Raw genomic sequence first — 26,709 nt, forward strand, 5'->3', positions numbered from 1 at the left:
TTTTCCTTTATTTTGGGTCATTTTGTAAGTGTGGGGACAACGTACATACATATCAATGTATGTATGCATTTACATTAGACCGGTTCACATTGTATGAAGATTAAATTGTACTTTTTATACCCTACACCACTTTAGCGGGGAGGGTACATTGGGTTTGTGCTAATGTTTGTAACATAAAAAAATATTCGTCCAATACCCACCTTAAAGTATACCAATCGGCTTAGAATCATTTTCTGAGTCGATTAAGCTATGTCCGTCCGTCCGTCTGGCTGGCCGGATGGCTGTCCATGTAAACCTTGTGCGCAAGGTACAGGCCGCAATTTTGAAGATAATTAGATGAAATTTGGCACACACGCTTCTTTTGGCCCAAGGACGAAGCCTATTGGGCCAAAATTGAAGGTTAAAATTGGTCCATTATTTCGACTAGCCCCCATATAACCGTACCCCCCAAATAGGGCCTTCTGGCTTATAATTAATTTAAATGATCTACTTATTATGTTAACAAAAGTCGATAAAACTTAGTTTTATAGAACTTTAAATGACACTACCGATTTTTATAATGAGCGGGCTTCATTTGATCCTATCCCCCATACAAACTCCCCTTCAGAAAATGACTTAAAGGTCAAAATTCACTTACAAACACTATTAACACTTTTAAATTCTACATAAATATTATTGAAGAAGACTTAACTCCCCCTACCAACATTTTTAAGGGTAGGGCCATATTTTGCCCTACTCCCCTTTGAACCCTCTTGTAAAAAAATCTTTTTTTGCCAAAATAAATGTAAAAATACTCCGAAATAAAGTTAAAAAAACAAACCAAATGCTTTTTTTTAAATAATCCCCATTTTTAACATACATACTGACAGGTGTAGGGTATCATATAGTCGGCTACGCCCGACTATAATTTCATACTTGTTTGGTGATACAAAAAGTTATTAAGGTGTAGCGATTCCAAAAATTGCAAATATGAGTATTTTGAAATACATAAAATATATTTTTTTCGTTTTCATAGCAACGAGTTCTATTGACACCAAACTCGGAATAAATGAATTCTATTTGGTATTAATTCCCTTTTATTTTTAATTCGGTTTTAAATTTTCGAATGTTACATCTGAATTCCTTGGCTATATATTCCGTTGAATGAATTTCTAAGAGAATTTATTTTTAATAGGAATGAATTCAATTGAATTTATTATTTGTTTAATTCTTTCTATTACAAATTAAATAAAAAAATATGTTTAAATGCAATAAAGATTGCATTTAAGGAGTTTAAAAATAAATAGGAATTGTTTAAATGTATTTTAATTCAGCATACTGAATGCAAACAAAATTTATTCAGAAAGTATTTGAAATTCTAAAGAAATTATTTCATTAGTGAATTAATTCAACTTCATCCAAAGCTTTAAGAATTAATTCCATGAATTAAATCAAATCGAACTTTGAAGAATTAAAAATTTTTTCAAATATAACTTTATTTCGAAAAAATTGGGATTGAATTCTTTTAGAGCTCTGATTGACAGCGTCTGTTTTTAGAAGAAACAAATTATTCTGCGAAAAAAATTGCAAACAATTTTAAAGTGTTTTACAAAATAAGGGGCTTAGTATTTGAGTTTAACAAAATGATCATTATTTTTTCGAAATATTTCAGCAATTATAAGAGATTAGTCTAAGATTTGCATTTTAAACATTAAATACCCCAAAAATATTAAAAGAGGTATTTACACAAAATTTTCCCGACTAATGAGTAAATACCGAGTAGAATCTCATCTATAATAATATAACATTTTAAAAATTATTTTCAAATACCTATATCTCGAAAATAATATGTATAAAAATAGGTTTTTTGTCCTTAAATAATTTAAAAGAACAATCAATGACGTCCTTAAAATTCCATCAAATTATACTCAGATTTCTTATGTTAATGTTATCTATGCTTTATTCAAATTAGTATGAGGAATTTTATTTGACATCTACTAGACATTTAGTATTCATTTAGAATGCGAATTAAAATCTAAAAATCTTAGAACTATTTAGTTCCATCCAAGTGGTACCATCCTAACATGTATATATAAGTATATGCATGTGACGAGCATATTACTAAAATTTCTTACATCTGAATGGTTTGAGGTGATTTGAGAAACTCACTGGTAAAATGTGTATGTATGTAAATTTCTATTTTCTAATCTTGGGCTATGTGACTTTGTGTAGCTTTCTGTATAATAGTCGTCGGTAAGTAAGAAACGAAAAATGGGTGGAGATTGGGTTGGTTATGATGGCATCATACGATGACCACGACAACAAAGATTTTACAACAGCAAGCATCATGTGTGTCCTAGATCTTAGTACACATTGGCATACACACCGACAGCAACTTTTGTGCTAGATAGTATGTGCGTATTTAAGTCCTCACCGAGATGCTAAACAGAGATGGAACATTATCCTAGCACATTTATTGTACTTTAGTCCGAGTATCTTTAATGATATACATATGTATATACATATGTACGTACATTAAAAATTTGTATGTATTTTAAATTTTGTGCGTTTGGAAGTGTGTGGGATTTTACATCTATGCTAAATTGTAAAAGCAAAGAAGCAAAATGTTACTTTAGCAGGCCAGAAACAAAACTATATAATGGAGTTTGATTGCTGCTCGAAACACTACAGTTATGTAGCGTGGGTAAGTGAACCAAACTGAAGAAATTCCATATACACCCATACAAATATATGTATGTATGAATGTATGTATGTATGTATGTATGTATGTATGTATGTATGTATGTATGTATGTATGTATGTATGTATGTATGTATGTATGTATGTATGTATGTATGTATGTATATATAAAAGGTGTTTATTCGAAGGGGGTAGTGGAAATAAACATACATATATTATTAGTTAGTTAGAAGAATAGTAGAAAGTTTGGTTGTTTAAATGACTAGATGTTGTAGATTCCAAGGTGAAGCAGTAGTCGTGGGTAGTGGTCAGCTGTCGTAGTGCGGGTCATTTTGTATATTTATATTGCCAAGCAAAAATCGTATTCATTTTCTTATCATCGTCATTTGGGTTGTTGTATATACAATTTTTTGAAAACGTCCAGCCAACCATATCGATCTACTATCCTTTCTTTAGCGTTTTCCCGAATTTATTATTTTCGCATGTACATACACGTTTTGTATTCAGTTAACTAATATAGATACAATGTACAGAAGGGTTATAATTAAAATAAGGCTCTTTCACTGCGTGGGAATTGATTTTCCTATATTTTGGTTGAGAAATATTTTCGCATAACATTTGTTGTTATACCCTACACCACTATAGTGGGGAGGGTATTATACGTTTGTGCTGATGTTTGTAACATACAAAAATATTGGTCCAATACCCACCTTAAAGTATACCGACTTAATGTTTTTTTTATAAAAATCGTGTTAATTTTTTGCATTGGCTATTTACACTTTTGCATTTCTTGCTCAAATTTATACCGCCTCCACTGGGTGCTTAAACTAGCAAACAAAATTAACTGAGTAATCCATTCCCCGACAGCCGGTTCTACGTACCGGAATGACCCGAAATTTTTCGGCCAAGGGCTGTCAACCTCAGCAACAACTACTGAGTAATCAAAAACAACTTTGAAGGATTAATTTTAATTCCTAATCACCTAAATATTAAATATTTCATTAAATTTTCAGAATTTTGGAGCTTTAATAGCTCCAAATCAAAATCTGAATTAAAATTTAAGAAATAATTTTATTTTTAGAGAATATTTTCTCTGCTGTGGAATGATGAAATGATAAGCCTCCTCTTTTATATAAAAAAATATTTATAGATTACGTGTTTAATTATATTAAAAAAAAAAACAATGAATAATACAAAACTTAACCACTACACACAAATTCGTAGCAATAACAATTGGCTTCGAATTGTGAAATTCATATGTAGATGTAAATGAAATTATTTTCCATTGGCTTTTTCCTTTTCAGCATCTGCGGCTAATACTTCTGATGGTAAATCTTTAACGCCAGTTGAACCAAAACCACTATCTCCTCTTTTAGTTTTTTCCAATTTATCGACTTGTTCCAATTCAGGGTAGAAAATTCGTTCGCAGATCAACTGCGCAATGCGATCACCACGTTTGACTTCGAAATCTTGATCGGAGTGATTAAACAGTACTACACCCAGATTTCCACGATAATCTTCGTCTACGACGCCAGCGCCAACATCGATGAAGTTTTTAATTGCAAGACCAGAGCGAGGCGCCACTCTTCCATACGAACCATTGGGCACTTGAATTTGCAAGTCGGTATTTACAACAGCTTTACCCCGGGCTGGTACAGTTAGATCATAGGCACTGCGTAAATCGTAACCAGCAGCACGTTCAGAACCACGAACTGGTTCAAAAGCATTCTCAGTTAGCTTGGCCCAACGCATTACACATTTTCCATCGACCTTCATTTTCTTTACTGCTGGTTGTTCGTTGTCAATTGATTTTTTTTCAGGTTGCATCTAGAAAAATAAATCTATTATCACTTCCTTTCAACAAACAACTTAATATCCTTACATACAACGGGACAATTCTTATTAAATGGTAAAACACCGAAAATGATAGCGTCACTGCAAATATGCAAAAAAATGTTTTGCAAATTTGGCGGTTGACGCCTGAGAGAGACCTGAGCAGACAAGCATTAAAGCCGTCGATTGTCACTAACCATTTCGGCGACGGTTTATAAACGGCTATAAGCTGGCTATGTTACGTTTAGTTATTAAAGATTTTAAATAAAACGAAATCAGAGAGATTTAAAAGTGGGATTTTAGAAATAAATATTTTGAAAAACGTCTGGTAAAAAATCAGTTTCTAAACAATTTTGGATTAAGAAAAAGATAAATAAGATAAAAGCAAAATTGATTTTTTAGTTTTTTAATGCATTTACAAAATACTTTGTAAAAACATCTCCAAACTTTTAAAAAAGTGCAAAACTAATATAAACAAGTGAGAGTTAGGGTTCTATAAATCGACTTTCGAATAATCGAACAATCGACTTTTTGTCGAAAAAAAATCGAAAAGTCGAAGTCTATTTGTTCTAAAAAAGTCGTTAACTCGACTTCGTCTATGAAAAAAAGTCGAAAAGTCGACTTTGTTAATAAAAGTCGAATAGTCGGAAAATGTACGCACATAAAGAAAACAACCCGACGAAAAATAAAACAAACCGTAACAGCTGTTTTAACAAAATAAACATTTTTTTGGTGTGATGAGTTATTTTTGTTTACAAATATGTGTTTCTGCACGTGGAAAAGACACAAAAACTCGTTTTCATTATTTACATTTTCAATATGTGTTTATGCACGTGGAAAAAATTCAAAAAATTGATTTTCATGATTTACATTAAAAAAAATATTTTTGATCAATTAAAATATGTATATAAATGTGGAAAGGAACAAATCTGATAAATTAAAAATATATTTGGGATTATATCGTTACAGAATGCCTTTTAATAAAAAACATTCAAAAAATGTTACTATGGTCATATATGGAAAATGATATATAAATGATATCGGACGATCTTGTGCACGATAAAAACCTAGATAGAACTTTAAGTCGGTTGGCATACATTTTTTCCGGATTTCATCGTTCTAGGGTGTGTAATACTGGATAGACAATGTCTAAGGATTCAGATAAAGATGCTAATAGGGGATTGCTCAATTAGGGCCTTTGTAAACAAATGGGAGACTAATATACGGGGATGAGAAGAAATAGTCTACTAGGTTTTATCAAGGGAATTAGTCATTTTTTCGACTAGGTTTTATAAGGAGACTAATTTTCTCTTACTTTACTTCTTTAGAGCATTGACTGGTAAATCTTCTGGGTGGAAACCCTTTGAGAATCGGCCTGTTTCCATTCTTCTCTCCTCTCTACTTATTACCTTTCTTGTTTTTATTATAGTTTTTTGTTTCTTTATCTTAAGATCTTCACTGTCCATGAAGGGAATCACAATGACCTTACGGTTTCCCAGCGGGGATGCAGCTTTTTCTGGTGCATAATCCTTCTTAACCTAATTATTTACTTTATAAATTTTTTGTCAATTTTCTATCCTTTAAAAATGTAAATTTTTGTGGTAAAAATTCTTATTCGGAAAATGAAAGGTCTGCTATACTAAAAAAGTTTGAACGCAAATCTCAAAAGATTTAAAGTAAATTTATTTAATAAATATTTTGTTTCATTTTCATTTGTTCCAGAAGTTATAAAAAATTATCTTATTTTGTAAGTTTATCGAAAAATCGCCAAATTAGCCACACACAAACTTAATGTTTTTAATAAAACTCACCACACAACAAACAAAAACAGCTGTTACGGTTTGCTGTTTTTTTAATAGGTTGTTTTCTTAACGGGTATCAAAAAAGTCGATTATTCGAAAGTCGATTTATAGAACCCTACCTATTAAGTTTAGACTCAAAAATTATTTTATAATAAGTGCTGCCAATTCTAGAACTTTTTTTTCGTCAGCTGCACTTATTTCTTCGACAAAAAGTGTTAGATGCTTTATTTGACAATGAAATATGTGCGTTTGAATGATTTTCAGAAGTGAACCTTATATCGGACCTATGACCAATAATGGACCGATCCGAAAAAGGTTTTAGAATGGTTTATATATACACAAGACACATACTCAAGAGGAATTTTATATATGAGTATATGTGATTTTCGAAAGAGGACCTTATATGGAAACTATGACTAAATATGAACCGATTCGAAAAAAAAATACGTAGAGTGATTGATACATGTAGAAAACCTATTTGCATCAAATCAATAATCAATTTATTTAACAATGAAAAATGATTTCTGTCCATATTTGGTATTTTCTTTCACATGAAAATTTCTTGATGCTACACACGGAATACCAAGCTATTATATATATTCTATCACGACTGATGGTGGTGGATGGTTTAAAAAGTTTTCGGAGGATATTATTAGTATTGCATAATAAACAAACTTATATTGTTATCGATATTGCAGTGAAACATGTATATATTCAATGTCAAATTATATATCCAATTTATGCAATTTAAAATAAGATTTTGGCTAAATACATATCATTGAATAATGTTACAAAAAATAAAAATTTTATAAAAGTAAAAATTGTAAAAATATACTCATGGTGTAGGGTATCATATGGTCGGCCATGCCCGACTATACTTTCCTACTTGTTTTTGAGATATATATTTCATATTTGTTCATTACATTGGATTTGAAAGTCTTAACATTTTTAACTCCAATACAGATAATGTCGCCTTTTTTCTTTCTAATAAATGTTTAAAATACATAATTAATTTCTGTTACAATCCTTAGCTAAGCATTACTCTCTGCCCCATAGTGCAATATCCGTCTATACGAAATTTCCGATGGGGTCACAGGTCACAATTATGAATATAATTTGAAAAAAAAAATAATTGTCAACATAATCTTTAAAGTCTGGAAAATAAAATAAATATAACTAAATTTCATTGAAATCAGAAATTAAATTTCATTGAAATCAGTCTTAGTTTTCAACTAGCTTTTATACACAGAGAAAAAATTAAATATGATTACAATTACCAAAAAACTCATTTTCATTTATTGTATTTTTTGAAATTCAATCTGTATAAGTAATTATTTAAAATTATTTTTTTTTCTGTGTAGTGTTTTTACTCTTTTGAAAATTAAAAAATTGTTACAAAATATTTAAATATAAAGTCTGATATTAATAAAATTTGATGGTAATATTATTTTTTCCCGTAGATCCGCGACTGCCTGTGGTACTATCTAAAATTACAGGTAGAGCGAGTTTGAGACATTCGTCAAATACCTCCAATATCTCCCATAATTATGCAAAGGAGAAGCTATGTGCCAATTTTCATCGTCTGAAATTCCCCTGATTGCTAATTTTTTGCATAATTTTCATAGGGTATTAGAAATATTAACAGTTAAATCTACATACATTCATATGTAAACATCAGTAGAAAATGTGTAAAATTTAGAATATTTAGGAGCGAATTTAAATTGTAGTTATTAAATAACTTTCATTAAAATAATAATAAATATAAAACACAATTATAATCAAACAGTAGTTCAAACAAAATCAATGAAAGTATAAAATATTTATTCCATAATTCGTTTTTATCAACCTTACTTATAAACATTATAATTTCACACTTCGAGGTTGAATATTTCAGAAAATTATCACTTACTCCGGGCCCTACGTGCTTTATTTTATGTCTCTAGATTCAATATTACAAAAAATTCAAAAAGTATCTTTTGAAGAACGAAAAAGTACCAAAAAAATCCCTTTAAAGGTTCCCACTTAATACGGACTTTAAATAGTTTATTTCACGTTTTTAGCTAATAACAACACACTGCTTCATTCGTTACGTGACGTTTTTATAAACATGCAAGTACAATAAAAATTTACTGTATGATTATGTAATTTGTTGTTTTTTGTTTATTCTGTCTGAGCATCAAGAAAAAATCTTAATTTTTGATTGAACTTTGAGGTTGTATCCGACTTTTGCTCATATCTCCGTCTTATGTCTCTTTATGGGCCGACTTTCTTGATTTTAAATAGCGTTCTTTCCGATCTTATAGAAGTCAATACAAGTAGGGACTTTAAGAAGTCATTACTTCAAGAAGAAGACACTTCAAGAAGTCATTATAAATAGGAAGTTCCATTAAATTAAATCATGTTTTGATTTTAAATGTAATAGTGAGGAAACAGAAATATTTTCTGTTTCTAATTAAACGAGTGTACGAAATTTTTAATAACTCCTAAAACAATACTTCATTGTTATTTCTTCTATTTTATTTATTTTTCGAAATTTTACAAATAAAACGTGATTAATATCATAAAGCATGTTACATGTTCAATATTTATCAGTTAATCCATTGTAAATATTGCTACTAATTTTGGATTTCAGAAAATTTGGGTTTTCTGGAACATGAGCCATCAATATTACATGCTACGCTTTCAATACATATCAAAATACAGCAAATATCATGATAAATATTGAACGTGTGACACTGCCCTTATAGTTAAAAGTTCCTTCACATTATTTTATTATTATTCCTATGCCAGCTGTACGGGAGTTAGGTAAAAATTGTGGACCATTTTTAATGTCCTAACTCTTACTGGCGGGGCCCCTACTGTGCTTTCAATAGACAGACTAAACTGAATGACAAAATTAATGATGCGAAAATGCTTCAAGACTTATTATATTTCTAATGTGCTTTTCTAGATAACGAGCGAGTAGTTTAAGTACAATTTTTACTTTTATTTTGCTATTGTAACAAAAACGAAAAACAACTAACATTTTTTGATTTTGTTTGACATTGTTTTTAAGTGTTTATAAAAATTGTAATTGAACAGAATTTAAACATGGATTTCATGAAACATGTCGAATAAACTTGCCCACTTGCACAAGTGGGAAACTTAAGCGTTTAAATGAAAATCCTTATTATTTTTTCGAGGTTGTTTGAAATTTTGAAATTGTTTGAAATTTAAAATTTTGATTCATTTTCATTTTCAATACCAAACTGCTTTGGATAATAGTGAATCTATCACCACTGATGGTGGTGGAGGGTAAAAAAAGTTTAAAATGCATATAAATTATCAATACGAGCTAACTTTTAAAAACCCTTCGGGGAATTGGATCAATTAATTGTCTACTTTCGTTTCCCGTTGGTCATGTTCGGCAAAGATTTGAAGACCCAAATGTTTTGTTACCTTTTGAATAACTGTGTTTATTTTTGTGCTTTTAATAAAACATTTTTACCAGTTAGGTCTTTAACAATCAGTTTCTCCTATATGCTGCTATATTTTTTATACCCTACACCACTTTAATGAGGAGGGTATATTGGGTTTGTGCTGATGTTTGTAACAGACAAAAATATTTGTCCCATACTCACCTTAAAGTATACCAATCGGCTTAGAATCGATGAGTCGATTAAGCTATGTCCGTCCGTCTGGCTGGCTGTCCATGCCGCAATTTTCAAGATAATTGGATGAAATTTGGCACACGCCTTTTTTGGCCCAAGGACGAAGCCTGTACCTAAAATGGTTAATATCGGTCCATTATTTCGAATTGCCCCCATACAACCGTACCCCTCAAAAAGGTTCTTTGGGCTTATAATTAATTTAAATCATCTATTTTGTCAACATAAGTCGAGAAAACTTAGTTTTATATAAGTTTAAATGACACTACCGATTTTTGTAATGATCGGGCTTCATTTGACCCTAGCCCCCATACAAACTCCCCTTCAGAAAATGATTTAAAGGTTAAAAAATTCACTTATAAACACCAGTGACACTTTTAAATTCTACATAAATAATATTGAAGAAGACTTAACTCCCCCTACCAACATTTATAAGGATAGGGTCATATTTTGCCTTACTCCCCTTTGAGCCCTCTTGTAAAAAATTTATTTTTTGCAAAAAAAAAATATAAAAATATTCCGAAATAAAGTTACAAAACAAATCAAATGTTTTTTTTTAAATAATCCCCATTTTTAACATACATACTGACTGGTGTAGGGTATCATATGGTCGGCTACGTCCGACTATACATTCATACATGTTTGACATTAATTTTTCCCGTTGAAAAAATATTTCAAATAAAAACTTTTTGTTTTCAATATCGCAGAAAAGCAAACATACATTCTTCTAAAATGTTTATTGATAAATTATGTTGCAAAATATTGAAAAAAAAATCTTTTAAAATATTTATTTAAATGTAATATGTTTTTCAATATTTTTAAATCCGATTTTTTGCAACTAGGTTGGCTTGAAAATTTTACTAATATATTCATAGAGTTAGGCCTCGACTGACAGTACTTTTTGACGTTTCACTTCTTGGTGTTCAGTGATACAAAATATGTTTTCAACATTTGTCGAAAAAATAAAGCAATATACAGGATTTTAGAAATCTTGCTCTATGTATTCATATATGAAACATATATTTTCACAAATTTTCTTATTCGAAAATTGGCGGAATTGGTGATAGTTTCCATATACATATATTTCAATACATATTCATATATTGAAACAATTTCATAATCATATATGTATTTGTTGCTAATATGAAATTTGGCATAGAAAGCAGTAAAGTTTTTACATAATTTCAATTATTAAGGAAAAATATATTATATTTCTTCGTTATATTGTTTTTAAAATTAACTGTAATTGACTTGTTAGTAAGCGGTTTTATATGTTTTGTAAATAAATTTTAAATTTGTAAAATATTTGTAATCCCTCTATAACTCAATGCTGTACTACTTAGTTTAATATTTTACTATTTAATACAATTTCATAATAAAGAAAAATTGTGCGACAAATTAAATATTTGTTTTTGAAGAACGAAAAAGTAAGAAATAGCGAGCACAAAAAATGCAACGCGTGACGATATGATCTTCAATTTTGTCTCTTACGAAATAACGGTAATGAATCCATCTCTTCTTTTTGCTGTTTATACTCTTAACTCAGAGCTTACAAATAAGCGAAATTTTGTTTCAATTTCTATTACGTAAAGTGAAATATTTTATATTTGTTATTTTTTATATTTAATAAGGTGTAATTTGCTTGAAAAACTTTAACTATGGAACCCATCATTAGAGTCAAGAAAAACAAGCCCCGTTATTTTGCTAAACATATCAGCATTGGTCAAGTAAACAACTGGTTAAGGCCTTATGTGACGACGTGAGTAAATAAATTTATTTGGCTCCGATACCATACATTTCTTACTAGATGACCTAGACAATGGCAATATATTCATTTAATAGTCACATATGTCGAAAAATCCATTTTGGAGTGATGCAAGAAGCGAGATTTTCTCTGTGATTTCACTGATTATATGTCAAGCATTTGCAGTACAACCTGACCAATGCTTAACACATTTCTCAAACTCAAAGCGGTACTTTTTATTGACTCTACTAATCTGGGATTCCTTTGTGAATCATTTTCTAAGCAAATTTCACTTTGTCAAACCTGCGGGCAATTTGAACTCCAACAGAGACACCTATAGCTCGCAACTAGCAACGTTAACTGACATCTTTCGTTAAGCGATTTTGAACATTTAATCATGCGACGGACTTTTCCAAGTATGACCACTATCTGTTACCTTTCCACGTTTTTTCTTAGGTCAAATCGTAATACAGATCTATTTACGCCAAATTTTTCACTTAAAAACAAACTAATTGCAAGCATGAATTTTTATCTCATAGAGCTTTAATAATAGTTCCTTTTTAAATACGAATATTATAATAGTTACTACTATTATAATATTCGTATTGTATAATTTCTTCAAGAAACTTTCATTCAAAACGCAATAAAAATTTAAAATTAAATTTACTGTTATTTCATTGCGTTGCATTTTTTGTGCTCGCGAAAAAAGTTCACTTTTTTAGCAAATATTAAATATTTCACTGTGAGTAATAGAAATTGAAATAAAATGTCACTTATTTGGAAGCTCTTAGTTAAGAGAATAAACAGCAAAAAGAAGAGATGGCTTGATTACCGTTGTTGTAAAACTATAAATAGTAAATATTTTGTGTGGTGAATTGTATGGGGGCTATGCGGAAACATAGACCGATAAAAAATAAAAAATATTTATGCAAAATTTCAGCTGCTTAGCTCTTCTCATTCGGACTCTATCGTGCTTTCAACAGACAGACGGACAGGGCTAGATCGTCTTGGAAATTAATAAGGACGCAGAGTATATATACCCCCACCTTTTTTGATAGTGGACAAAAAAAAGTTCGGAAAAAATTTCACTTGCTACCGGAGTTCCAAATAACACAATTTTATAATAATTTGTATTTTTAAATTTTTTTGTTAAAACCGGATTATCCGGTTTAAATGTCTCGGTTAAGCGGTTTCAAAAAATTTGTATTTATAGTAAAAAATTGTATTTCTTGCTTTTTAATACTTTCCAAGACATTCTTGGTGTGTGTGGTTGATATTTCATTATTCCGTTATTGCATCAAAAAATGTAGCAAAAATACAAATATTTCCTTTGCAGTTTAATTTGTCAAAAATATTGATATTTTTGACAAATTTGATCATAATTCACACAAATTCAAAAACTTCATATCATTTTAAGATTATACAACAAAATTCGTTCCTTTTATCTGTAAATTTGTAGTGAATGAGGGGGTAAGTTTCTTAATTTAAAAAAAGATTAATAATTTTACCGCGTTCCGTGTTTCGTCCAATTTTGATTTTCTTTTGAATAATGATATAACCAAATGAAACTTCTAAGTGAACATACATTTCTGTTGAAAATTTCTTAAAGTCGGCCCAGCCATTTAGGTGTGGACCTTATGAAAAACACGAAACTCCCCTTTTTACCCATTTTAATTTACTTATTCTAAAATATATCATTTTACTGATTACAGCAAAATACTTCTCAAGTATTTCCATATTTCCGAAAAAGTACCTAAACTACACATAATTACCAGGGTATTCAATTATTCGGGTTTTTATCTTACTCAGTTTATTCGACAAATAATTATTTGAGGTTTTGCGTTAGCCGGTTAATAATCGGATAATTAAAAATTATTCGGTTATTCGAAAAAAAGGAAACTAGATGTTATTGTTGCTTTTAACAATAATTTTCTTCATATACACCCTGTAACAATTTTGAAAAAAGCATTCACACATGGGAAAGTTGATAAGCATGTGAAAATAGATTCCACTTATAGAATTGCGTACTCCGATTTTTATGTCCTTATAAAAAGATTTCAAAGTTTAAAGGACTGCAAACGAATATTTAAAATATTTATATGTATTTTATAATTCTAATATTGGTATTAAATAAAAGTTGGGAATCTGTACATTCTATTTATATTATTTACCTGTCTCACTTAGAGAAAAAAGAAAAAGAAATTAAATTAAAAAGGTTTCATTTTCGACTCAAAAACTTTTAAATACTTTTTTGTGACAAATTTTCTTTAAGATTTCCAATTCTTTCCTGATGATCTTGATAATTTGAAATTAATTATATTATTTCGAAGCAGAGAAACTCAGCTTCATTTGAAATTAATATTATAACCAACTTTTTAATATAAATTTGGAATTCCATCTTTTGAAATTAGATGTCTTTTTAACATTAAAGTCCTTTTACAGGAGCATAAGTGCTGATTATGAAAAACTGAGTACACAGAGTTAATACTAATGGTCCACAGTTTCCTGTACGGATAGACTTTTTCATGTTTGAAAATAACTTTTGCACGGTTTATAAACAAAAATATTATTTTCACTTCTTTCACTTTAATTCTTTGTTTAGTTTTTTATCAAATACTAGAAATTATTCCTGTTTATGTGAAATGCTTTTCTATATAAAGAAATTACTGTTTTTAAGTTCTAGAATTCATACGTTCCATTGAACACTAGTTCAACTATAACTGTTGCTGAAAACTTATAAGAAATACTTAATAACACAACAATGTTCCACAAAAAACTGGTTGTAAAAATAAAAGCGATATAATTATTTCCATGATTTATTTTCAAAAATCATCAAATAAATTTTCCTAATTATAGAAAATTGATTAAGAAAAGAAGGAAATTTATTATAAAAATATTAAATTTTGTAGAAAATACATAATATTTTTACTGCTAAATAGTGTGTTTTTCTTAATCGGTTAATTGATAGAAATTATTCGGTTTATTCGTTATTTGAAATTTTACAATTTTCATTTATTCGAACGATTAATCGTCAAAAATTAATCGATTAACAGAACGACGATTAATCGTTTGAATACTCTAATAATTACCCTTTAAGTTTGAATTATCTACATGCCTATTTCACACCCCCTCCCCTTGTCCAACTTTCGCAACGAATGCTTCCCAATACATATTTTTGCCCATTTTTCCAATTTTTTAAAAACCAGTTTTGTTCTAACTTTCGCAACGCAACTTTACTAATACATATTTCTGACATTATAGAATGATAAATTGAAAATATTTTCGCATTAAAATAGCCAAAAATATGTTTTTATGAACAAAAGTACAAATTTTCCCGTTTTTCGACGTTTTCACCTATTTTTACCCTTTCTAGTCCAATTTTCGGAAAGTTATAAGCCCATTGACGCTTTCTGACATAGATCTTTCTTTCTTCCAAATTTGAAGAAAATTATTTCATCCGTTTACGAGTGATTGACGCACAAACAAATAAACAAACGTACAAAGAAATTTATAATATCGAGCTCTTTTTGCAAAATGGACGTAAGCGACTTGATTTTCGAATTTCGTTTTTTATAGAAATCGATAATTTAGGTCTATTAGCATCATAGCAATAAATCCAATGGTTTCAACTTTACAAGAAAAAGAAAAAAGACGTAAGTACACATTTATTTTTTGTTTATGAATTTTGTAACAACAAGGTGTCGTTAAGTCTAAATTTTCTTTTAATATATATTAAATTTATAGAAAAATTTGAACAAATTAACGTATTAAATTTGTTTGTGAATGAAATGCCACATATCTGAGAAAAATTGTAATAAATTCATGTAATTATCACTATGCCATTACAATTTATGTGCTAAAATTTATAATTTTCTATAACATTTTATGAATTTAATTCATTCTAATTACTAATTACATTACATTTATGTTATTTCCATTTAACCAACTCTAATATTTGGTTGTAAATTTGTGGATTTCGGAAGGCGGACCTGTATATTGACTCTTAATGAATCAATAGTCCCAGAATATACTCATTTATTCGATATAAGGCGAATTGTACTACAATGTATGGGTATTAATGTGGACATCAGAGTGTTTTTCAGAATGGTCTTTTGTCTTTTGGTCAATTGTGGACCGAGGTCTATAAAATTTAAACGCGTTATTAGTTTTAAAAACAAATGTTTTTTTGTAGAATTTCATCATACCTTTTTAATTTTTGAAAGATTTATTAACTTAAATCATTGTCTTATAGGCTCCATATATGGAGGCTAGGGTCAAATATTTCCTGATATCTGTAATACTTCCCAACATAATTTACATGTATATATAATCGACTTCTGCAAAATTTTATAGCGACATAAACAACATATTTATTAATGTTTTGACTATTTCCCGGGAGGGGAGGCTAAGGAGAGGCTAAGTGAAATCATAAACCGTTTTTGCCCATTATTAACACAAAACAATATTTGTCATCAATAAGCATCTTTAGAGAATTTAATCACTCAAGCTCATAACGTTCGGAACCTATCCGGTTTTCAACAAAAAGACTGACTTACAGACATCGCTAGATGATCTTAAAATGTTATAAAAAAAGTATTTATTACACTATTAATTTTCAGATTTATACAAATTATATTGAGATATACACAAAAAATATTTTTTTAAACAGAGAATTTAGACGTAACCGCCTCAACATTGTTTATATCACAAAAATTTGTCTCGGCAAAAAACACGTAAGCCACAAAAAAATCGGATATAGCGTCAATATAAAATCGAAACAAACTGCATCCCATATTTTAGATGTAATAGTATTTACTAACGGAGTTTTGGAGTAATGCTTTGTCCTACTTCGAAGATAATTAAAAACAAGTTAGAATGCTATATTCGGCTGTGCCGAATCTTAAATACCCTCCACCAGCTACTTTTATGTTCTTAATTTTCTAATTGATCAAATATTTGTAAAAATAAGTTTTCTCATGACTTTAATATAAAAAATCCCAAAAGTTAAATCTATTACAATTCCAAGATTTATTGAACATTATAAATTTAGTAATTTGCATGTAATTTGTATGTATGTGTGTGAAAGATTTAGAGATTTTCAAAATACAAATACATATATAATTATGTTCTACACAAAATATTGTTCAACACAAATTGATAATGCTCTTTAAATACGGTTAAAGCGCTTTTAGGGTCCTGCCCCTAATATTTTCTCCTATATTAGAAGTATACTTAGAAGTACACAAAACTAATATTTTTGCCAAATTATGTATCAATAGCTTAATTTGGTAATAAGTAATGTGTGTTTAAGAGATTTTCGTAAAAGGACTTTGTATGGGAGCTATGTCAAATTAGGTATATAAAGACAAAATTTCAGAATTCTGTATCTATATCATTACTTGGTAATAAATATTGTGATTCTAAGTGATTTTCTGGACCTAGTATGAGTGCTATGACCAAATATGGACCGATCGTAAAACAAATTTATAGTGAATACATAAATAAGAGCAATATTTTTGATAAATGTATGGATATCAATATTTGGTTATGAGTTATGTGCGTTTTTTTATGATTTTCGGAAGGGAACCTTGTATGGGAGCTATGATCAATTATGGACCGATCCAAAAAAACTTTCATTGTAATATTTCTGTATATAAGAGCAATACTTGTACCAAATTTTATATCGATATCTTTGGTAATGAGTAATGCGCGTTTAAGTGATTTTCGGGAGGGGACCTTATATGGGAGCTATGACCAATTATGGACCGATCCAAAAAAACTTTCATAGTTATATTTCTGTATATAAGATCAATATTTGTACCAAATTTTATATCGATATCTTAATTTAGTAATGAGTAATGCGCGTTTAAGTGATTTCGGGAGGGGGCCTTATATGGGAGCTATGACCAATTATGGACCGATCCAAAAAAACTTTCATGGTTATATTTCTGTATACAAGAGCAATACTTGTACCAAATTTTACATCGATATCTTAATTTAGTAATGAGTTATGCGCGTTTAACTGATTTTCGGTAGGGGACCTTGTATGGGAGCTATGACCAATTATGGACCGATCCTAAAAAACATTCAATGTAATATTTCTGTATATAAGAGCAATACTTGTACCAAATTTTATATCGATATCTTAATTTAGTAATGAGTTATGCGTGTTTAAGTGATTTTCGGGAGGGGACCTTGTATGGGAGCTATGACCAATTATGGACCGATCCGAAAAAGATTTAATTTTAATATTTCTGTATATAAGAGCAATACTTGTACCAAATTTTATTTCGATATCTTAATTAAGTAATGGGTTATGTGAGTTTAAGTGAATTTCGGGAGGGGACCTTGGATGGGAGCTATGACCAAATATGGACCGATCGAAAAAAATCTTCAATTGTATTTAATTTGTATATAAGAGCAATACTTGTACCAAATTTTATATCGATATCTTAATTTAGTAATGAGATATGCGCGTTTAAGTGATTTTCTGGAGGGGACCTTGTATGGGAGCTATGACCAATTATGGACACATCCAAAAAATTTTTCCTCTGAATAAATTCTATTATCATAAAATTTTAATTTCTAAAATTTTGTGAAGATATCGACATTACGACGGAAGTTATTAACAAAAAACCAAATTTCCGGAAATTTGTACTTTTGTATGGGAGGTATATGAAATTGTGAACCGCTTCTGGCGATTTTACGAAAAGATTAAGCTCTTGTGTGGAAACGAATGTATGTCAATTTTTATGGAATTATCTTGCATAGTTTTCGAGAAAACTACATCAGAATGTGTAAAAAATGCCTATTTTTTCGAGGTTGTATCAAATTTTGATTCATAACTTTTCCCTATGTAAACCGATTTTGCCCATTTTCAATACCAAATAACTTAGGAAAACAAAGAACATTTTGGGTGAATTTGGTTAAATTCTATTGCTTCGTTTTTTCGTGAGCGTGTTTTACACAGACAGACGGACATAGCTAGATCGACTCAGAATTTGATAAGGACCCAGAATATATATACTTTGTTGGGTCTCAGATGAGTATTTCTTGGTGTTACACACGGAATGACAAAGTTATATATACCCTCTATCACCACTGATGGTGGTGGAGGGTATAAAAATGATCTCCTGTAAAATTTTGTTTTTGTCGGTTACGGCTTTTGTGCGAAAAGGGCTCGATATATATTAGGATATAGAAAAATGGCTAAAAAATAGTTTGGGATTAGGTTTGCTCCATTTCACAAATTTTTAGATTATTTTGGAGTTTATACGCCCTTTATAATACAATGCCTCTAAAAATCGTTTTACAGACCAGAAATACTATAACAAAAAATTTAAATTATTTTTCCCGCGATTAGCTCAATATCACGGAATTTTTTAGACCCATTTCGAAAAGATTGCAGACTATGTTTTTACTTTTCATACTGAAATGAAGATTTTAAATCGCTGGTAGAAAATTGAGGCCCTTTTCAGAATGTTTTTTATTTTTCTCATATTTAGTATATTAATAATAATTGCAACTTCTATTAGGGTTGTCATTCGAATAAAAAATTTCCAATTTATAATATTCGAATAAAATTTTAATGTTTTTTATAGATTTCCAAATAATTGTTTGGGAATGTTGCGAATATTTATTATTGTTTTTCGCAAACAGTATATTATTTTAATAAATATAATCCTGAAATTTTTTAATACAGAATATGCGAATTCGAGTACTTGATTTTAGGAATTTCGTCCTATCATAGGTCCTATTTTAGTAAAAAAATACTTGGTTTTATGAATTTTTTTTATTATGAATTTCATTTTTTTTCCGTGCATATGTGCACTATAAAAGCTTTAGCACCCACTTTTAATTTTACTGAAAAATTTAAAATAGGTTGAGATTGAACTAAATTACTTACTTATAAGTGCTTTTTTGTAAGCAAACACCTCCAAAATCTTTTTTTTATATATTTTTTTATATATTTTTATTTATATATTTTTCTTTTTTTTAAATTATTCGAATAAAAACTTTTATTCGTTATTTGTTTGAATAATCCAACAATTTTTAAAATTTATTCGACTAGAATAAAAACAAGTAAGAGAGCTATATTCGATTGTGCCGAATCTTATATACCCTTCACCATAGTGTATTTTAAACATATTAGTTTAATAAATTTTAAATTTTTTCACGACTACATTATTATTACACCAAAAGCATATCAAAAGGATCAACAATGCTAAACGAAAACAAGTTAGAATGCTATATTCGGCTGTGCCGAATCTTAAATACCCTCCACCAGCTACTTTTATGTTATTAATTTTCTAATTGATCAAATATTTGTAAAAATAAGTTTTCTCATGTCTTTAATAGAAAAAATCCCAAAAGTTAAATCTATTACAATTCCAAGATTTATTGAACATTATAAATTTAGTAATTTGCATGTAATTTGTATGTATGTGTGTGAAAGATTTAGAGATTTTCAAAATACAAATACATATATAATTATGTTCTACACAAAATATTGTTCAACACAAATTGATAATGCTCTTTAAATACGGTTAAAGCGCTTTTAGGGTCCTGCCCCTAATATAGGAGAAATAGAAGTATACAAAACTAATATTTTTGCCAAATTATGTATCAATAGCTTAATTTGGTAATAAGTAATGTGTGTTTAAGAGATTTTCGTAAAAGGACTTTGTATGGGAGCTATGTCAAATTATGTATATAAAGACAAAATTTCAGAATTCTGTATCTATATCATTACTTGGTAATAAATATTGTGATTCTAAGTGATTTTCTGGACCTAGTATGAGTGTTATGACCAAATATGGACCGATCGTAAAACAATTTTATAGTGAATTTATGTATATAAGAGCAATATTTTTGATAAATGTATAGATATCAATATTTGGTTATGAGTTATGTGCGTTTTTTATGATTTTCGGAAGGGAACCTTGTATGGGAGCTAAGACCAATTATGGACCGATCCAAAAAAACTTTCATTGTAATATTTCTGTATATAAGAGCAATACTTGTACTAAATTTTATATCGATATCTTTGGTAATGAGTAATGCGCGTTTAAGTGATTTTCGGGAGGGGACCTTATATGGGAGCTATGACCAATTATGGACCGATCCAAAAAACTTTCATAGTTATATTTCTGTATATAAGATCAATATTTGTACCAAATTTTATATCGATATCTTAATTTAGTAATGAGTAATGCGCGTTTAAGTGATTTCGGGAGGGGGCCTTATATGGGAGCTATGACCAATTATAGTCCGATCCAAAAAAAAACTTTCATGGTTATATTTCTGTATATAAGAGCAATACTTGTACCAAATTTTACATCGATGTCTTAATTTAGTAATGAGTTATGTGCGTTTAAGTGATTTTCGGGAGGGGACCTTGTATGGGAGCTATGACCAATTATGGACCGATCCAAAAAAGATTTAATTTTAATATTTCTGTATATAAGAGCAATATTTGTACCAAATTTTATATCGATATCTTAATTTAATATTGAGTTATGCGTGTTTAAGTGATTTTCGGGAGGGGACCTTGTATTGGAGCTATGACCAAATATGGACCGATCGAAAAAAATCTTCAATTGTATTAAATTTGTATATAAGAGCAATACTTGTACTAAATTTTATATCGATATCTTAATTTAGTAATGAGATATGCGCGTTTAAGTGATTTTCGGGAGGGGACCTTGTATGGGAGCTATGACCAATTATGGACCCATCCAAAAAATTTTTCCTCTGAATAAATTCTATTATCATAAAATTTTAATTTCTAAAATTTTGTGAAGATATCGACATTACGACGGAAGTTATTAACAAAAAACCAAATTTCCGGGAATTTGTACTTTTGTATGGGAGGTATATGCAATTGTGAACCGATTCTGGCGATTTTACGCAAAGATTAAGCTCTTGTGTGGAAACGAATGTATGTCAATTTTTATGGAATTATTTTGCATAGTTTTCGAGAAAATTACATCAGAATGTGTAAAAAATGCCTATTTTTTCGAGGTTGTATCAAATTTTGATTCATAACTTTTCCCTATGTAAACCGATTTTGCCCATTTTCAATACCAAATAACTTAGGAAAACAAAGAACATTTTGGGTGAATTTGGTTAAATTCTATTGCTTCGTTTTTTCGTGAGCGTGTTTTACACAGACAGACGGACATAGCTAGATCGACTCAGAATTTGATAAGGACCCAGAATATATATACTTTGTTGGGTCTCAGATGAGTATTTCTTGGTGTTACACACGGAATGACAAAGTTATATATACCCTCTATCACCACTGATGGTGGTGGAGGGTATAAAAAAACAAAATACACGAGGCAATTAAACCAACATAAATCTAAAGTTTAGATCATAGAATAGGTATACATAGAAATGAAACTGAGAGTAACAAAACCTACCCAGCAGTTCGACGGCACAGTCCCGAACTGACCACTTAACCTACCACTTGTGGTGGCCCCTAGCCACCTGACTACCCAGGTGACCGACTATTTTAACATGGGCTTGTCCTACGAGGAATTCAATCGTCACTCTACACACTTCAAAGAGACAGATTGCCTCCGCTCTCGCTTACAAAGGAGACACTAAAGTGACGACTGCCTTCATTCTCGATTACAAAGAGTTTATTTATGACGAAAGACAAAAACATACGAATTACGATCATCCAGGTGGTTAACTATTAGTGGAAATTACTGTCTTTTTCGTATGCATTGACTCTTTGTCGAACTGCTGGGTAAGTCTGCTGTCAAAAACCTCTATCGTTTAAGAATTTTTTATATTTTTATTTGATATTATATATCGATATTTTATGTAATAATGGTTTTAATAAGTTATTTTTTATTAAATGTCAGTTGAACAATTCAAGAACGATTTTAATTAAAAATTATTCTAGATTTGAAATAAACTCGTTGTGTTTGCTGGGTTGGACCAATATTGACACTTGAAAATAATATTAAAAAAATAAATACAATTGAAAATTTCGTTTTTTTTCTAAAAATGTTTTCAATATGGCAAAAACACAACTTTTAACAATGTTTATTGCTGAACAGGGACTATTGGGCTTTAGGAATTGTGTAAATGCTTGAAATAACACTTAGTATAAAAGATTAAATGCAGTTTAAATACACTCTACACCACACTTTTGGGGACGGCATTTTGATTATGTATTGAAGTTAGTAACACTTGCGTCAATGCAATGATGTTATCCGTCAATAAAATAAGTCTTTAGAAGCGGTATATGCTATACAAGAATAGGATCTTAACAAAATTCAACTCAAAAAATTTTATATAAACGAAAATCTTACTGTAAATTGTTATATTGAGCAGTACATTTATTAATTAAGCAAATACTAATCTCTTAAATATAATTTCTAGATTAAAAACTACTATATAACTTATTCCAATTTTCTCGAAATGTGTATTCGGATACATTTTGTACTTTCATATTTTTGTTATTTTATGTAAACAAAAATAATAAGACTCATACAAGTGTATTAAATTCACACAGAACTTGTACATGTGAGAGAGTAATATTTCTTACTCTCAGTAACACTTCTATTTATTTTTCTATGGTTTAGATTCTAAACAAAACGAAAGACATAGAAAAACAAAATAAACAACGCAATAAAACAAACCTACAATATACGACCAGAATTCACAAAAAGAAAACAAAATACATAACTCAATGAAGCCAACAGGATCCAAACATACAAAACAAAATACACAGCTGAATAAATTATTAAAGATTGAGATTTCGCCGATATCTGGGGTCCTCTAAAAACTGATTTCAACAGACAGACGAACATATATTGAAATTCTGAAGGACATGTTTGAGTACTAAATTAGTTTGTAACTATCCGTCTTTCACCTATTCAATGGCTTCCCAGCCCCGCTGTGACACGATTTAAAAATAAAACACAGGAAGAAGTAATATAAAGCTACCTTATTTCATAAGGTTTAGAAGGTGAACATGTGGTAATAAAATTTTTGATTTATTTAAAACTAAAAGTACGAATATCTAATCGACCAAATATTTAAACATTGTTATCCACTTTGAAATATAAAAGTAACATATCTGAATGTTTAGTGTTTAAAATACAAATAATAATTAAAACTTTTAAGCATAATAAAACAATCAGTATTTTATACCCTTCATCACCATCAGTGGTGATAAAGGGTATATATAAGTTTGTCATTCCGTGTGTAACACCAAGGGTTCCGAGTCCGGGTCCTTATGAAACTCGGAGTCGAATTAGTTATGCCCGTCTGTATGCCTTAAACACGCTCACGTTAAAACTAAGCAAAGGATATCAACTATACAAAATATTTACTATTATCCGAAACAGTTTGGCACTGAAAATCAGCAGAATCGGTTTACAACGAAAATTAATAATACAAATTTCAGACTACCTCGAAAAAATTAATTATGAACAGAAATTATACTATCAACGTAGATCTCAGTCGGTCTACAATAGGTCATTTAAGGTCCACTTCCGAAAATCAACTAAACGCACATATTCCATTGATAAATAAAGGTATTGTGATAAAATTGGAGTTGAATATGTTATCTGTACATACAAATCATTCTACCAAAATTTTAATTCGGTCCATTATTGGTCATAGCTCCCATATAAGGCCCACTTCCGTGTGTAACACCAAGAGTTCCGAGTCCGGGTCTTTATGAAACTCGGAGTCGAATTAGTTATGCCCGTCTGTATGCCTAAAGCACGCTCACGTTAAAACTAAGCAAAGGATATCAACTATCCAAAATATTTACTATTATTCGAAACAGTTTGGCACTGAAAATCAGCAGAATAATAATACAAATTTGAGACCACCTCGAAAAAATTAATTAGGAACAGAAATTATACTATCAACGTAGATCTCAGTCGGTCTACAATAGGCCATTTAAGGTCCACTTCCGAAAATCAACTAAATGTACATATTTAATTGATAAATAAAGGTATTGTGATAAAATTGGAGTTGAATATGTTATCTGTACATACAAATCATTCTATCAAAATTTTAATTCGGTCCATTATTGGTCATAGCACCCATATAAGGGCCACTTCCGAAAATCAGTTAAGCGCATACATTTCATTTTAATGCTATGAAGATAAAATTCGACTTGCATATACATATATAACTAATAAATCATTCTACAAAATTTTTCCGGATCGGTCCATATTTGATAATTCTACATAAATATATTTTATGTACATACAAATCAATGTACCAAATTTTTCTGGATTGGCCGTATTTACCATTTGCCATAAATCTAAACGATCCAATATTTCGCGAAAACTTCATTATTAAACTGCAATTCAGAAATTATTTATAATGGTCGACATATTTTCAAAAAAAAAAAATAAAAAATTTGTTCACACTTTTGCGCATTCAAATTTTTCACCAGTTATGCTATACCGTATATAATTAAAGCACAAGCACAAATATAAAGTGCATCTCACTGCACCGATAACTAAGTATTTTAAAAGTTGAATTATATGAAAAAATACATTATGTGTTAAAAAACAGTCAGTACAAAAAAGTCCTTCTTTTTAGGTTATAACTTACTCCGAGCCATACATGCTTAATTTCATGTTTATTGATTCAATATTATAGAAAATTCAAAAAGTACCTTTGGTAGAATGAAAAAGTTTCCTTTTATGGGTTCTCACTAGAGTATTCAAAAAACCAAAACCCGAGCTTCGAATAATTGGAAAAATTACAATTAAAACAAGTAAGAGTGCTATATTCGGCTGTGCCGAATCTTATATACCCTTCACCATAGTGTATTTTAAACATAATTGATCTTACAGTCTAGTTAATAAAAACATTAAAAAAATTTGAGTCGATTTAAGCCGAATATTTCGGCGGCGGCTCAAGCAACTAAATATAGTTCGGCGGCGGCTAAGCTTCGACTCGAAGCCGGTCGACTTCGACCTCTGATTCATTGCTGGTAAACATTGACGACAGAAAGCATTCAACCACGGTGACAAACAGTTCTTGCTATTGGTGGAAGTTTTTTGTTATTGTTAACACCAACAATTTATAACGGCTTTTACCAAACTCTTAACACAAATAAAGTTGAGAGTCCAGTTATATGGGGGCTAGGTTAAATAATTCACCGTTTTATTCCATATTTAATAGCGATCCTTGGACCAATGAAGGCGTACATGCAAAATATCATCAAATAAACTATCTTAAAAATTGCGACCTTCGCACAAGATTTACATGAACACATAGACAGACGGACAGAGCTTAATTGGCTCAGGGATATTTTTGGGTGTTACAAACATCAGAACGAATGCATTATAGCTTCTCCACTATAGTGATGTAGGGTATATTTAGGAAGAAATATTTTAAAATAAATAAATACCAGATTAAATATATTGTAGCGTAAATAAGCATAATAAATATATCTAATAGGCTTTGATGGAAGGCTAAAGGTCTGACGGATAGACGGACATGTCTTAGTCAACGCAGAAAAAGTTTATATGCCAATTTGTATACTTTAAAGTGGCTGTATGACCAAAAGTTCGAATTTATATAGATTTGGTCAATTCATGTGCAGCACATCGATTAAATTATATACACATCTGCTCAAAATAATAGATACACCTAACTGGAAACCATTTAAATGACGGTAACATTTAAAATTTCCACTCAAGCGTTATGAATACATCATATTGTTAAAAGTTCTATCTGGCAATGTTTTTTAAGCCAAAAATCTGGCAACTTTTTGTTTTCATGTTGATTTAAAAAACGAAGTTATTTGAATTACAAAAAATTGTTTGCTCATAAAAATAGATACACATCAGTAATTTGAAATTTTGTTTATAATAAATGTTATTTTTGTGCAATTTTTTGTTTCTTTTTACGTGAAACGGTAAGTATAATTTAAATATTAGCAACAATTTTATAAAAAATAGGACTTTTTTGGACGAAAATGGGACGAAATCATCATTGTACCGAAGATGAG

The 26,709-nt window shown here is 29.8% G+C and overlaps 3 protein-coding genes across 6 annotated transcripts in view; 1 reads left to right on the forward strand and 2 right to left on the reverse strand.

Moving 5' to 3' along the window:
• Positions 1 to 26,709, forward strand: part of LOC111679124 (coiled-coil domain-containing protein lobo) — a 776,294-nt gene that overhangs the window by 145,528 nt on the left and 604,057 nt on the right.
• Positions 1 to 26,709, reverse strand: part of LOC111685959 (protein distal antenna) — a 109,182-nt gene that overhangs the window by 27,965 nt on the left and 54,508 nt on the right. The gene's annotated exons all lie outside the window — the stretch shown is intronic.
• On the reverse strand, positions 3,731 to 4,715 carry LOC124418431 (deoxyuridine 5'-triphosphate nucleotidohydrolase-like). Of its 2 annotated transcripts, none has more exons than XM_046949222.1 (2): positions 4,562 to 4,715; positions 3,731 to 4,506 (listed from the first exon to the last, which is right to left on the reverse strand). In XM_046949222.1, exon 2 carries the CDS (start codon positions 4,504 to 4,506, stop codon positions 3,955 to 3,957), a length of 552 nt encoding a protein of 183 aa, XP_046805178.1. In that variant the 5' UTR covers positions 4,562 to 4,715; the 3' UTR covers positions 3,731 to 3,954. The 2 variants fall into 2 exon arrangements, with proteins under 2 accessions (XP_046805178.1, XP_046805179.1); XM_046949223.1 differs by having other exon boundaries at positions 4,566 to 4,713.

This window comes from Lucilia cuprina, chromosome 4, assembly GCF_022045245.1.
Source record: "Lucilia cuprina isolate Lc7/37 chromosome 4, ASM2204524v1, whole genome shotgun sequence".
In the NCBI taxonomy this organism is placed as follows: domain Eukaryota; kingdom Metazoa; phylum Arthropoda; class Insecta; order Diptera; family Calliphoridae; genus Lucilia; species Lucilia cuprina.